Here is a 15,587-nt window from a genome sequence, read left to right as displayed (position 1 = left end):
CTACAAATAGCAAAACCCTGATCCAGATTGAGACAGTGGCATGGTGCAACTTGGAATTTACACAGAAAAGGGGGAAAGACTAGATTTTCTTTTAATACACTTAACTCGTTTTCTTCTTTTGTAATTAAATCCATACTGAATTATTATAAGGTAAGTTAGGCCCACTGTTTGGACATAGAAATATTGTTTCTAAAACCAAATAAGACTTTGGCTAATCCTCTCCACAGAAGGCTTGGCTATTCACTGTATGACAATTCTTTCTTAGTCCAGAGGGAGTTTCCAAAATGCCTTCAAAGCTCTTTCCTTGCCTCACACACTTGTACTAAAGACCTACAGGAAGATAACTACTTTTTGTGTTGGAAAAGTAAAATGGGCCAGATGAAGAAAGAAAGGAGAAGTCAGCTGTCGTACAGAGGGTGGAAGAAAAGATGTTGCAAGTTATTCGAAAGATAGCAGCATTGTGACAGAAACATTGGAAAATGTGGATAGAACCAGTTGTTGCAAGTGCATTCTGAAAAATATTATTTCCCAGGAATCAGATTTTGGATGGAACAGTTTGTGCTATTTACAACCCCCAACTTGAAGGAATATTAAAAGTCCTCTGTCTCAGAACCATCCTTGCAAGAGCAGGACTATCAAGGGCAAGACAGTTTAGAGGGCATTTACTTACAGGATTGCCTTAAATCAGACATGATTTGATGGCACACAACAACAACAAAGCTTATTTGTGCAAAGTTCCCCAAGTCATGTTATTCTACTGAATAAGAACAGCTGAGGTGTTTGTTTAATGTTTGCCTTCTATGAGTCACTGACTAGGTCTAGGACCTAAGCCAAGTCAAGACACCCAAAGCTGTTACAAGGAAAACTTGATGACTAGCAGTGTTTCAGTTTCCAGTAGTGTGCTCAGTTCATTATCTTTTGCCTCTTCCTTTGTCTAAAACTCTGTTGAACAAATCAAGTTTTACATACTGCATTTGGCACTGGTGTAATCTGCTGTTGCTAAGAACACTGAGATTGTTTGAGTTTTGTAATTTGTCTTCATGCTGGTTTTTTGTAAAATAACTATTATAAGAGAGCTGGTTGCAATTGCTTGTGTTCTTTTTTAACTTGGGATATAGCTCTAGAGTTTGTGAGATTCTCTGCTCGTGAGATTTGTTTTAGTTACTTGCTTTCCTTTTCCCTCCCTGTTTTACTGCAGTAAGTAAGTTTTAGACCTTTCTCTCAGAGTTCATGCATTCTTATCTCCATTCATAATAACATCCCATTAAAACTCAGCCTGATTATCGGAACTTTTATGGTTGGAATAAAATTGTAAGTATCACATTAGTCAGGGAAAGGGGTTAACAATCTATTAACTCATATCCCCCCTCCCAATTTGGGTGAAAAGCTGTTTGTGGACATTTTCAGTATGAAACAACCCTCCACCCTGGGCCTAATGCAGATTGGGAGGTGGGGTAAATTGCTACTCTTTTTAAAAGTTTAAAGGTGACAGAAAAGCACTTAAATATCTTTGAGAAAATGTTAGAAAAGACAAGAAAATAAAGTGTCCTAGCTTTGATACTCATTAACAAGGAATACATGGTTGATAAAGTGAAAATAGTGTGGTCCTTAGGTGAAGATGAGCACCTGATGATTCATAATACTGAGAAAAGGGTGTGCTAACCCAGGCCAGATGTGCATCCTGGATGTTAGGAAGTCTGATTTCAATAAATTTCAAATAAATACTGGATGCAATCCCAATTACCTGAGGAGAAAGGAGTTCAGAATGGGAGTGACATGGAAGAAACAATTACAATCATTCCAGTAAGCAAGAGAAATTGAAATCATCCAAGAAACTAGGATAGCTGCAATGCAGATACATTTATAGTAAATGCAAAGAGCAGCCAATAATGAAGAGCAAGTAGAAACAATCCAAAGATCACAGAGAATCCTTGGCCAAGATGGTGACTTCCAGATGTGCTGGATTACAGTTCCCAGTCTCTGGGCAAAAATGTAGATCAACAGATCTGGAAAGCCTTGGGGAAGGCTCTGGTTAGAGAGTGTCAAGAACTTGGGTTTGCAAGGAATGGTAAAAGTAGCAAAAAAGTGGCAATTGGCAATATTTGATGAAAGAACAAGGAAATAGTAGGTCCACCGCAAAAATAAAGAAATATGCTAATAGATGAAACAGAGAAGGCAAACTCTGCTAATTCCGAATTTGTGTCAGTTTTCCCCCATAAGGGAAACTGTGCTTGACCTGGCAAAAACAGATATAATAATGAAGGGTAGGAGTAGCAGCCTAGATAAATAGAGGTGGTACAGAAGTACCTTGCAACTTTACATTAATTCAAGTTGTCACAGTCTAACAACTAGCACCAAATGAAGTTATACAATGTAATCTCAGAGCCTCTGCCTATAATTTCTGAAAATTCTTGGTAAACACAAATGTCCTCATCTACAAAAACAGGCAGACAGACAAAAACAAGAAGGTGAGGAGAGTATCCTATCAGCTTGATGTCAATACCTGAAAAACATTTAGAACAAATAGTTAAGGAATAGTGCAGTAACTTTTAGGGATGGGGTGGGAGGGGTCTTCACAAAAAGCCAGCATGGAATTTTCAAGAATAAGTAGTGCCAGTCATACTCATCAGATTTACTTATTCCTATATCCTCAAAATAAGTAAACTGATATGCATGCAAACTTCTTCTTTCAGCATGTAAATAGGAAAAGGAAGGGGAGACAAGTGGTGGGACCACTAAATAAGGAGGAAGGAGATCCACTGACTGATATGAGGGAACAGGCACAGATGCTAAATGACTATTTTGCCTCTGTGTTCTCCCCAAAGCAGGACGGGGGATATTCGCATAGGAGATTACATGAGGCTGGGGACTTAGGGGCACAGATAGAGTCACCCCCCTTGAAGTCGAGGGGCTCCTCAGGGCATTGGACATTACAAAGGCGCCAGGCCCTGACGGGTTACACCCGAGAGTACTTAGAGAGTTGGCAGGGGTTCTCTCACGCCCGCTGGCCTCCATTTTTGAGGCCTCATGGAGAACGGGTGAAGCTCCAGAGGCCTGGAGGGTGGCATCAGTGGTCCCAATTTTCAAAAAAGTAGTAGAAGGGACATGAGGAATTATAGACCTGTCAGCCTTACGTCCACTGTAGGAAAAACAATGGAAAGGCTCATAATAGAGAGAGATCTAGTGATGCTAGATAGGGAAGGGAGGCTGACAGCCACATGACACGGCTTCCGCAAAAACAGGTCCTGGCAGACAAACCTTGTGGAATTCTATGACAAGGTTTCAAGGTGGCTAGATGAAGGGGATGCAGTGGAGGTGGTATACCTGGATTTCAGCAAGGCCTTTGACAAAGTGCCCCATGATATCCTGGTGGAGAAACTGAGGAGTTTTGGGATACACCAAAGCACTGTCCGGTGGATTAGGGCATGGTTGACTGACCGAAAGCAGAAGGTAGCCATTAGTGGGAAATCATTGGGATGGCAGCCAGTGACAAGTGGACTCCCCCAGGGCTCTGTCCTGGGGCCGATCCTGTTTAATCTTTTCATTAATGACATGGAAGAAGGGGTGAACAGTCTGCTGATCAAATTCGCAGACAACACTAAAACTGGAGCAGTGGCCACAACTGAGGAGCAGGTACTCCAGATCCAAAAGGATCTGGACAGACTGGAAGTGGGCAGGAGACAACAGGATGGCGTTCAGTGTGGATAAGTGGAAGGTCTTGCACTTGGGGCATAGGAATAGTATTGTGCTCAGTTTTGGGCCCCTCATTACAGAAAGGATATAGCCAGGGTAGAGTCAGTACAGCATAGGGCTACAAGGTTGGTGGCCGGTTTGCAGAGGATGCTGTATGAGACGAAACAGAGGGAACTGGGTCTCTTCAGCCGGGAGAAGAGGAGACTCAGAGAGGATATGTTGGCAACATACAGATATGTGAGGGGATGTCACATGGAGATGGGTAGAGACCTGTTCTCCCCTGCAGAGGAAGGCAGAACGTGCTCCAATGGAGCAAAGCTCAGGGAGCCAAGGTTTCGTTTGGATGCCAGGAAGCACTTCCTGACAGTCAGGACCCTGAGGGTGTGGAATGGGCTTCCACGAGAGGTTGTTGAGGCCCCATCGGTGCGGTTGTTCAAGGATAGGCTGGACGTGCACATGGTGGGCATGTCGTGAGCGGAGCCGGCTGGTGCCAGAGGTCAGACTAGGGAGGCCCCTTCTGACTTGCTCTGTTTCTATGTTTCTGTTTCTTTTTCCAGCTAGGAAGAATCAGCTGCACAGTTGATGTAGTGATACTTTCTTACATTCAAGGTTTTCTATAATGAACAAGCAGCCTTGCATATTAATGAATTCTATTTTGAGAGGTTTTTAATGAAGGATTGATTCTCTAGTAGTAAATTTCTGGCATCATCAAGGAACATGACGAGATAAATATGAGATCTCTTTTGACTTATGATTCTTTGACTTATGATGTGTATTCCTACAGAAGCCTAGGAGAGCCTGGCTATTTATTAATTTATTTTATTGGCCACATTTACATGCAGGTGGCAAATTATGTTGTCCATTTGGGTTCTTTTCAGAAGGATGTGCAGAGAAAAATATTCATCTGCTTCGCTGGAGATGGAGCTTATCAGAGTAATTCGTGTTTCATTTATCAAATCTTACTTAACAGATGATTGGGAGGAAAGGGGCCTTCATTGATACCACCAAGTTCCCTACTCCCAGGATGCTTAATAATTGGTGGGGAAAATCAACCATTATGTGTTTGACTAGGTAAAAGAGAAATAAGTGGCACATTCTCAATCAGCAACCTAGTGAAAGACCAAGGGCAGCTGTTTCCTTTTGATAAGAATAAGAAAGAGCATGAGAAGGAGACAGAGACTTTTGCTGCCTATGTAATATTTATGTTATTTACACATTTACAGTTATAGCCTACTGGGAGCATGCAGTCGCTAAAACCCAGCAGCATAGCCCTGAGGGGAGTTGCTGTTTCTTAACTTAAAAGCTGAACTTCCATATTAGTTAGATTTACTCTTTCCCTTTTCCGGATCCAAAGTATGAAATTGTTTCTCTTCCCTTAACTCTGTCTGCATAATGCAATCTTCTGAAGGCTAGAGGAATATTCCAGGCCATTGGAAAAGTGCATTAGACCCATTTGCTCCAAAATTCAGTCCTTTACTGATGAGGTGAATGATTTTCAGACAAGGTTTAAAATAAAGCTGCTGTGTTGCTACAAAGAATATCTAGTCCCTCCATATTCAAACAACAGAATCAGATTGGTGCTTGCACATATTACACACATAACTAAGAGACATTGACCTACAATTTAACACAATTGAGAAAAAAGAATACATCACCCTGCTTCTTGCTGATCTACCCCATAGTGCTCTAGTTCCGTGCCTGGAAGAGGCTGTATCGGTGGGGGTGGAAGAGGAATGCTGGCCCAGTTAGACCCATTATTTTTCTGAGGCTTGGAAGTATTTTTGTTTTTCTTTTTCTTCCCTCCTTTCCCACCTGAAATCAAGACACATTATAGAAGTATGAAAAACAAAGCTGAGTATTTATGTTTTGTGAAAGAGTTCCGATTCCAGATGGCACACTCAAAAAGAAAAAGAGAGAAAGAGTATTTTTATCTTAGCAACATCAGCAGCAACGTGTTATAGTTGTCATAAGGTTATAAATAATAATAGGGTGGAATGGAATGGAAATAGTCTGTATAATTGCCCAGAATTACTTCTTTTTATTTCACACACTTCATATAGTGTAGTTACAATGAAGCATAAGCTGAATAAAAGTTAAAATGCACTTGCTGGATCAAAACTATATTTATTGATTTATTCATGTCTGTTTTAAGCCTCCATGCAGCCTTTGTTAGGAAAAAAATAATAGACCACAGCAAACTCTTCCAAATGGCAAATCCCAGTGTATTTATAATACTGTTTTGCATAATCTCTCCCTCCACCCTCTGAACAAAGCAGCTAAGGACACAACCAAAAACTTTATTATTTAAGTTTATTTTTCTTTCTACTCAGAAGGACAAACATGGATCTTCAATAAAATGCAAAATGTAAATGTAATTGGGTTTTTCTTTCTTTTTTCTTTTTGCTAGAACACTATTGGGACATTCACTCAAAAAGCACATATAAGCTTCTTTTTGTAATATTTTACACATATTCAATTTAGGTTTTGTTTCTCCTGCCCTGAGAGAAAAACCACATTCTATAGATGGTTAGAAGACTAGCTAAACAAAGACACAAGGAGGCAGCTCAATACAAGAAGAATTTCAGGTAATATATTGAAAGTTGGAGGGAAGACATACTAATAAATAGTGACCATTGTGTGGTGCACCACAAAGTGGAAGAATGCAACAAGGAAAGAGTCGGACAAGGAACAGAGAATGAGAACAGGGAGTTACACAGAGGAACATTTTGGTAGGAAAGAGTAACTGAAAGTTTCACAAGGCTCTGAGAATCAAGGCTTATAGGAAAGCAAAGGAAAAACACAATAAAAATAAATGGAGCTGGTATGGCAACATTAATGAAGTTATTAAAATAGCTTCATACCAGATTTTTAAAATGAATTATTAAAATGACATATAATCTATGAACAAGAAATTGTTTGCTGCGATGTCTAATACTAGCTGACCCATTTTTCAGTTCCATGGTATAATGATTATAATACAGCATGCAGTATAATACCTATGTCTTATGTTTGTATGCAGCTCTGAAACTTTCAAACAGATACTGAAATAAGAAGCTTATCTTTTGATTCCAGTATATTGCTCTGGATGGATCTCTTGGTGTACAATAAAAATATTGTGAAGCCTCCCAGGAATTGGGTGGTTCAGAAATGATACAACCAAAATATTAACCTCATCAAGAAGCTCCTCAGAGAAAGCCAGTACTATACAGTGAAGATTGATTTACGAATAAAGTCAGCATTGTGCCAGAAAAGTGAGAGTGTTACAAAATAAGATTTCCAATCATGCTGGAATACACAGGGTACAAAGGCTACAAATATTTTCTTATTATCTCTAAATGGGTTTCTTGTTCAGTTAGGGCAAATAATGCACACAGGTGTTTCTTTTCTTTATCGAAACCATGGTTTTATAGATGGTAGCAACACACTCACAAATATCTAAATAAAAGGCACACTGCAGTATCTGAACACGGAGTCCTAGTATACTGTTCACTCTTTCAAGATTGTCATTGGGAATGGATAAAAGCTGCTTACAAGCATAAACACTTCTCCTTACACACATTGTATTGAAACCAACCTGAGAGGCTGCCACTTCTTTCTGAGCTGTTGTGAGAGCTGGTTGTGCTGAAATCCTGTGACTGGTTGTGTGGCATTCTATTAGACAATCCCTCAGCCAATCGGTAGTCAGGGATGTAAAGTAAGGCTAAGGGTTAAAGGGCAAAGGTCACAGTGCCATCATGTGATTAGTTTATAGCACATGCACAACATGCAGTTAGCTGGTAATCAGTCAGTGTGGTAGGACTGTAGAAAATATTGAACTTAGTGTGTCCTAATGGCAGCGATGTGGTGCACAGGTAGGTTGTGACACTGGCAAATAATGAGTGAGCTGAAATTATAGCACAATACAGTTAGTTGCCTATGTAACTAAGGACTCATGCATGGGAACTATTAAGAAAAATGGGAACTAGGGAAAGACAAGCTGGAATTCTATAGCCATGCAAAGAAAACTTATGAACAATTGGTATAAGAAAAATAAGAACTAGATTCACCATTGTTGCCTTTGTTCTGATCAGGCAAAGAGTAACCAAATCCCATTAGGTCCGTTTTTTGCTGAATTGAACTTTTCCACTGGGGGTCTGGTAAATCGACTGCCAATTCATGGATGCTGTTGGAATGCAGTATCTGCGTTGTGGCATATGGGGTTGCCTGTGTTATTTGACTTGAACTGTTGTAACTAGTTTTGGTAGTGAAGTCAATGCTGCTATAGATGGCTCCGTCAGAAAGCATTGTGGCAGTTTTATCCCCTTGGCCTGGCACTGGAGGCAATATATCTGCGATGAAAACAAGTAAATGAAATGAATTAGTATGACATGGAAACACAAAACTACCCAGATGTTAATGTGGAAAATAAATGTTTCATTTTGCCTGCTTGCATTACATCTGAGACAGGGTCCATGAACCAATGAAGGGAAGATGATGTACAACCACTTCTTTGTTATCAGCATCTGTGACAAGCTTTATACTTGTCCTTCATGTCTCACTGCCTAAAGCTATCTTTCCTCCATACCCTTCAGGTGTGAAAAGTTTGGAATATTTCTGTCCTGAATATTTTTTTCAAGTGTTCATTTCATGGCAGAGTCAGTGAAACTGTCTGTGTTCTAAGAAAATGATGAAAAGAGTTACTCTACAAATCAGAGAAGAGACTATTTTCCTTTGTTCACTCACCATCATAACATGTACTCTTTGTGAATATTTTGAAAAACTATGGAATGTGCTTGGGTAATTTTTTTCAAGGCATGCAGTACTTCAAAAATAAAAAGCACTATCCAGTTTGATTTTTGAAGCTAAGCTAACCATTTTTTATTTACAGTAAAATAAGGGAAATATGAATAAATAGTTTTTGAATAAACAATTTCAACAGTGTTAAAGAGAATCAAATGATCAGCCAATTATGTTAATACTAAACTGTTGGAGATGCAGGACAGTTCCTCTGGGGTTTTTGTTTAAAGTGTAGCTAAATTACAGATAAATCATGTAAACAAAATACATGATATCTGGTAATTAGTTGTGGGCTTAAATTTAAAACTCTGCTAGCAACCTAGGTAAATTAGGGCCCATACTGTATCCTTCCAGGATCTTGACATCATTGTTGGAGGGGCAAGAGAGTTTTTCAGCTCCCCCCACTCCCGGTGCAATACTTTATGCTTGCTTATGAACATCTCTAAATCACACTGCAGAGGCAGAAAGACAAGATGAAAAGCCATTGGTTCCAGATGTACCATGGGTTCTTTCCTTCCTGCACATCTGCATATATCCCTGTAACCCTTACTTTTCATTATCAGAGCTACAATGCTAGGAAAGGAATCAGTTGGAAGTTTTCTGTGGCAGCTGAGAGAGCTTTCGGGTAGATAGGGAGCAGAAATTTCAGCTCAGATTTCCACTGCTGAAGTTGTAGTTTTTTCTATAGCCTCAAAAGGGGAAACCGTCAGCATCCTTATGGCCCCTTAGACAAGGGGAACTAAGACATAAGATACAGACAGATAACCCCAGTCAACTACATTGGTTACCAATTGAAGTCCAGGCCCAATTCAAAGTATTACCATTAATATTTAAATTCATAAAGGAATGTGTCTTCTCATAGGTGCCTACTCAGATGCTAAGATTGTCATCTGAGCCTGTTCCCAGAGAACCCCCTCTGAAGAAAGCAAATAGGGTGGAGATGAGTCTTTTTGACAGTGGTACCCCAACTCTGGAACCAGCTCCCTAAAGAGGTTTATCTGGTACCCCCTCTATTAGCACCGGGCAAAGACCTTTTTATTTACCCTGTATTTTCATAGTTGAATTAATTTTAAAAATATGGTCATGGTATATTTCTATCTTAGAGCTACTGTGCCTTTGGTTTAATTGAACTGTAGTTGTTGCAAGTTGTTGTTGTGGGGTCTTGTTGTGTTTTATTGATGTTATTTTATTGTTATAGATTGTATGTCTAATTTTATTTTTATTGTATATGTTCTTCCTATTATCAGAGAGTTATCCTGGCTAATGGGTGGAATAGAAATTTAATTAAGCGAAGAAACAAACAGGCAAACTATAGCCTTGCACTCTCAAGTGCACTCACTTGTATGTTTTGTGATGCTGAAACATTGATGATATATCATCATGGTGGCAATTACACCATGAAAGTTTCAAAAAGTTAGATGTTTCCATTTAATGAAAATTTTAAAAATTGTAAGTTTTAATGCAGGAAACTGTGAACTCTTTAAATGGACAAAAATCTTAAACACATGCATTTATCTTTGGAGGTTGGATATATGATGTTTTAAATGCTGTATTCACAGATAAAGGGGAAGTGAACAAGGAGAATGACCAATCAGACACACAAAACAAAGCAAATTATAGTGAAACAGAACTGGTCACACAGAATAAATATACAATGACACAACATCATAACTATGCTGCAGGTTAACTAAGTGCATGAAGAACACATTTATATGACAGTCCTCTAAATGTTCTTTCAAAGTTGTCAAGGTGTAAAACTTTAGATGTACAAAGTTGGACATTTGTTTGCAATTGAACATTTCTTTAACGTTGTGGTATAAGATTTATAGCATAGCATTCCTCAACTTGCTGACCATTGGTCATGCTGGCTGCAAATAACTTTATCCAAAGACTGGGTTCATATCAGCAGGGCAGAAGGGAAGTGAAAGAAGTCTTTTAAAATTATTTTTCTTCTTCCCACTGCTTTCTTTAAATGATTTCTGTCTCTTGATTCCAGTTGGGCAAGGAATACCTCCAGAAATTCTTTTTTTGTGCTCTCTGCTGAAGAGCACAAAAAGAATAAATATTTCAAAAGAAGAAAAAAATATGGCTTTGGGGTGAATTCTAAGAAACATTTTTAAACTTTTTTTAAAGAATACCTCCACGACCAAAATTCCCAAGATCATTTGGCCCACTAGAACTGTTGTTTACTGGAAGACTGCTGGCAGGCCAAGAATCCGCAAGCCAAGGATAACTGGGATCACTTGCATTTAACAGTCCTGGACGACTGAAAAAACAACAACAAAATACATATGTGAGAAATCTTCATGCAACTGTAGTTCGAAACTTTACAGATATCCCTCATCACACCATATAACATACTTTATATGTTAAAATATTAATGTTTCATATTGAAACTGTGAAAGATTTATGGTTATAAAAAGCCTTTACACTCAATCGGAACTTTATACAAATCAGATACATGGACTGTGGAAATATAAGACATCAGTTAGAAGTCTGCTCGAAAGCGAATGAACTCTGCTGTCTGTCTTCAAATCCAAGAGTAGGCTATACCACTGAAGGGTCCTAAACTAGGGATAATGATAAATTGCCACCTCAAGGGAACAATCACTCAAAGTGACTGTTCTGTATCAGCCATTTCCAGGACTCTGGGCAACTATTCCTTCACTTCCTGCATCCCAAATTTATGCCTGTCATTCACAAGCTGCTAGCTCTTCCTTTGAGCACTCTTGCATGGTTTTAGAGGCAAGCAGGTTTGAGTGGGATTAATGGAAAGTTCAAAATGGCATTTTTATCTGTGTCAACAGGCATTCATAGTCACAGAATTTGATCTCAGATTGTGAGACCAAGTAAAGACTGAGCACATGTTCATTGCAAATAGCCAATCATTGTGATGTCAAGTACAATTCAAATAATATGGGTAACTAGGAATATTTTTTAAAATCTGGAGAGATAAATAGAAGAAAGATAATGAACAAAATATGAAAAGTGAATCTGAAGATGTACAAGCTTATTTGCATATTAATAAACAAATAACAACTTGTGGAAAAGAGAATGCTATTCTAGATTGGTCCAGTTCTACTTGTGTTCTTAAACATTCTATTTCTCTCCTACTTCCAATTCTGGCACAATCCCAAATGGGAATGTGGGTTTCTATGGAAACAGCCATAGGAACATCTAGCAGTACCCTTGCCACATCTATGAACTCTCATTAGACCTAATCTCCCTATCTTCCTTCCTACCTTTCTTCCTTCCTTCTCCCCCCCGCTTTTGCTAAAATATTGATTAAATAGGAGATTGGAAGTTATTACCAGTGCCTAATTACAGTCTCTATATTGGCATAGAGAAAATAAATGAGGATATATGGTTGTGTTATCAACTTTTATCAATTACAATTGAGTAGCTAAAGTTGTAGAATCCAGTCCAATCCATCTACAACCTATTCATCTTCCATGAATCATTTATTTTGTGATCGATTGTGTGTAATTGTTCACTCACAGCAATTTAGTGAGAGCCAATAAGGAGTCTTAAACAACAGCAACTTCATTTACTAATGCCTAATTAATGCAATAAACATCCTGAAAACAAATGAACACATTCCTTCTGATACTTTCTACTAATTTCTTCTTAGGCATCTGGGAGATATGAAACATCTGGACTTGATTCCCCTCCAGTGTACAACAGATCATTAAAATCTGGTCTAAGCTATTTAATTCCTCCTTGAATTGTCACTCTCACAACTAATTTTATTTATTAGTTTATTACTCTTCTTTTTAAGTTCCTAATAAAAATATAAATATGATGGGCCTTGAATATGACAGAACCTGAAATAGAATTTAAGCTGTTTAATAGTAAGCATACCTTCCGTTGCTCATAAGTCCACCATCTCCTCTTTGAAAGGTGACTAGTTGGGTTTTCAAACACAAAAGAGTAGGAAAAGTCCATTAGACATTGGTTTTAATTGACTTCAAGCAATCTCTTGTCATATAAATAATGTGTGAAACAATATAAATAAGAATAAAAAGAAAAAGGTGCCATATCTCCTGGTTTACTCTACACAGCATTTATTTAAATCAATCACCATGGTGTAGTCTCATAGGACAAGTTTTTCAGATTCCTTGATATTGTGGTGGAAATTGAATCAATATACCCTTGGCTTAAAAATGAATGTAGCCAAAAACCTCTGAGTTGTCCAGATTCTGCTGAATCATACTGCAAGTTTAATGAAACTGTGCTCTCTTTAATATGTTAGTACTTTAGTAAGTAATTACCTGTGACCTGCATTTATGTCCTTGTAATCACAAAAAAGTGATTTTATATCTTACTGAAACTGAAATGGGAGCAACATAAAATGCAAGTAAATTTTTATCTCATATTATTATTCCCACCAGAATAAAAGTATGCAAGTCATAAGCCCAAGTACCAAGATAAGCCCTGTAGTCTTAGACATATAATTGATTAATGTACATATTTTCAGATTATCTTTATTAATTTAGGGTCCTGAATTCCTATAACATTGAGACACACCAAACTGAGAAGAAAATCCAAGTTTCAGATTTTTAAGGACTGAAGATGATGAAAGAAACCAGTGAAATAAATATACAAAGTGGGAAACTGAGGAGGAACTGCTCATATACCCCTTTGTAAGTAACTCTCAGTAAATAAAATGGGCTTTCTTCCCATTTTATCATTGTATCAACCTTAGGAAGTAGCTTACAGTGATTGACTGAAAATCGGTCCACCTTATGGTTGAGAGGAGGTTACACATTCATCTGAAACCCTTTTAAATATACCGCAATGGTTCTCTCTCTACTACCTCAGCATTCAAACAAAACAATTTAGGCTTTGGTGTAGGGATTGTTCCTTTGCACAAAGGACTTCAACTATTGCAATTATAATTCATTATTGCATAATGCAATTCACCAGGTTAACTAACTATAAACTCTCTTGGCAAATCAGCAGGGTTTGTGTATCATACACACACAAATGCTTTTTCACTAAAATATAAATACTAATACATTTAACACAAAGCAGATTTTTCTTGTTTCCCAGCCAAACATCCAACTATCTCAGCAAAACAGTATAGATCTCAAGTATAGATTCAAGATGGAAATGCTACAATCAGCACAGACATTGACATATAAATGTGGAAATCATCAACCTTCTAGGGATACATTACATGTTTGCCATCTTATCAGGTCCACAAGTGGCTTCAAAACGCACTTTTAACAACAATGGGACAAAGGGGACCCCTCTGGGATCCAATATAGAATGAACTTAGAAATCCATGATTAATTGCCTATCAACACAAGTATGGGCAATTATTGTTGCCAGAAAATAGGCACATATCTCATTAAATGGTTTACTATAACTCTTTGGCAATGCAAGCAGAATCAAAATCTAAAGATATAAAATATTAAAGACAAAACAAGGCACTGACAAATATCTTTATCATTGTTAGGTTATTTAATTTTGCCACCAAATAATTGTAACCATCTCACTAAGACATATAAGCTCCTGATAAATAGAATGGTTGTTTTACAGCAATAAGAAAGAAAACAGGATATTACTTTCTTTATTTTCATTCTACTATAGCTGGCATTGTTAGAAAATATGTGACTAATATCTATAGTGGATTCTCCCATATATGTTGCCATGTCTTGTTCCATTCCATATTACATCTGCAAAAACAATTGAGTTTCAATATATAAACATAATTCATGCCGTACATGTGAATTTTTAATTGAGCATTTATCATTTGCTCTACACTGCACTGAAATGTGATCAAGTGTGCATTTCAGAGTAGCATCTTTGCTTAAGCATAACTTTTCTGGTTTATTCTGGTTCTTGCTGTCTTCCTTGAACTCTAGAGAATAGGCCATTTCACAATTAGGAATGAGTTGTCAAGCAGGAAATGTAACTGATGTACAATAGGTATTGACAGTGAATATTCCTTCCGAGCTTAATCATAAACTTCTCACAGAAAAGAATAATTCACAGTATAGTGCATGTACTAATAGGGCTATATTTCTGAAACAACTCAAATTCCATTTGCACACAACTCAAATACCTGTAATTACCAGAAAATTCCAAAGTACTTTTTGTATTACTTTTTTATCTTGTGAAATGGTATCTCCTTTTTAACAGCAACCATATCACCAACATAAGGAAAGAAACAGAATGTTGATCCGTGGGAACTTGGCTTCCACTTGGACTGAAACAATCCAGTGGGACATACATTGAATACAGTGGGACATACAGTAGATTGTGATTTCTAAGATACTGGCACAGTCCTACAATCCCAAAATTAAAGAGGGTGGGAGGAGTGGTAAGATTAGAATAACTAATTAATGACAGGTATTGAAAACTGTTGTGGCAAGTACAGAGTGAAGTACCCTGTAAAGCTGAAAGTACTTTGTAAATTTTTGATGATTTAATTGTTTTAAATGAAGAAAATAATCCTTAAAGATGGCATTCTTCATTATACTATGGTTCTTAGGTCATATCCAGATTTAGTCATTGTTAGTCACAACTAACATATGTTCTATTTATTTCAAAAGTTTTATTTTGAGTATGATTAAATCTGGATTCAGTTCCTCATAAATAGTAACCATATAATCATACTGAGTTGTAATGCTATATTTGTTTTCAGTGGTTGAACTTAATTTACATTCCTTGGGAACCACATTTGCTTATAAGAAGAAATGGCTATGGAAATTTATGGTGAATTACATCCGTGGAAATTTCTTATTATTCAAAGAATGGCTATTGCTATCCATGCAGAGTGATAATTTTCAGTATCACTTTCTATATGATACATTTGTAAAAACAGGAGTTTTTAATACTGCAGTTATTGCATCTGTCCTAAGATATAATTTCATAATAAGCTGTATTCTCTTACCCTGCCCTCCCCAAAAATCATTAGGATTCCAGACTGTTATGCTCATAGAAGATGCCACTACCAAATTTGTGAGGATCTCACCTTCCCCTGGAACCCATCATACCGCTGGCCTACAGCCTTCTGGGGAGGGGAATTGCCAGGGGGGTGGGGAAGCCTCAAGCAACCTTATTGTACACTGCATCCAACTCAAAATGATTGGGTAAGAGAAGAATATTAT

General features: G+C 37.7%; 1 protein-coding gene across 1 annotated transcript in view; it reads right to left on the bottom strand.

The window, feature by feature from the left end:
• The window catches only part of ROBO2 (roundabout guidance receptor 2), a 453,522-nt gene that overhangs the window by 38,395 nt on the left and 399,540 nt on the right, over window positions 1-15,587 (bottom strand). Inside the window, exons 19-23 of the mRNA XM_044441757.1 lie at window positions 12,331-12,373; window positions 10,608-10,735; window positions 7,740-8,021; window positions 7,268-7,393; window positions 5,349-5,505 (exon numbers count right to left, since the gene is read on the bottom strand). Coding sequence (XP_044297692.1) covers window positions 5,349-5,505; window positions 7,268-7,393; window positions 7,740-8,021; window positions 10,608-10,735; window positions 12,331-12,373 — 736 coding nt within the window. The remainder of the gene's footprint in view (window positions 1-5,348; window positions 5,506-7,267; window positions 7,394-7,739; window positions 8,022-10,607; window positions 10,736-12,330; window positions 12,374-15,587) is intronic.

This window comes from Varanus komodoensis, unplaced genomic scaffold (assembly GCF_004798865.1).
Source record: "Varanus komodoensis strain SLA01 unplaced genomic scaffold, ASM479886v1 scaffold4, whole genome shotgun sequence".
Lineage (NCBI taxonomy): Eukaryota > Metazoa > Chordata > Lepidosauria > Squamata > Varanidae > Varanus > Varanus komodoensis.
This window is presented reverse-complemented; position numbering and strand designations above follow the sequence as displayed.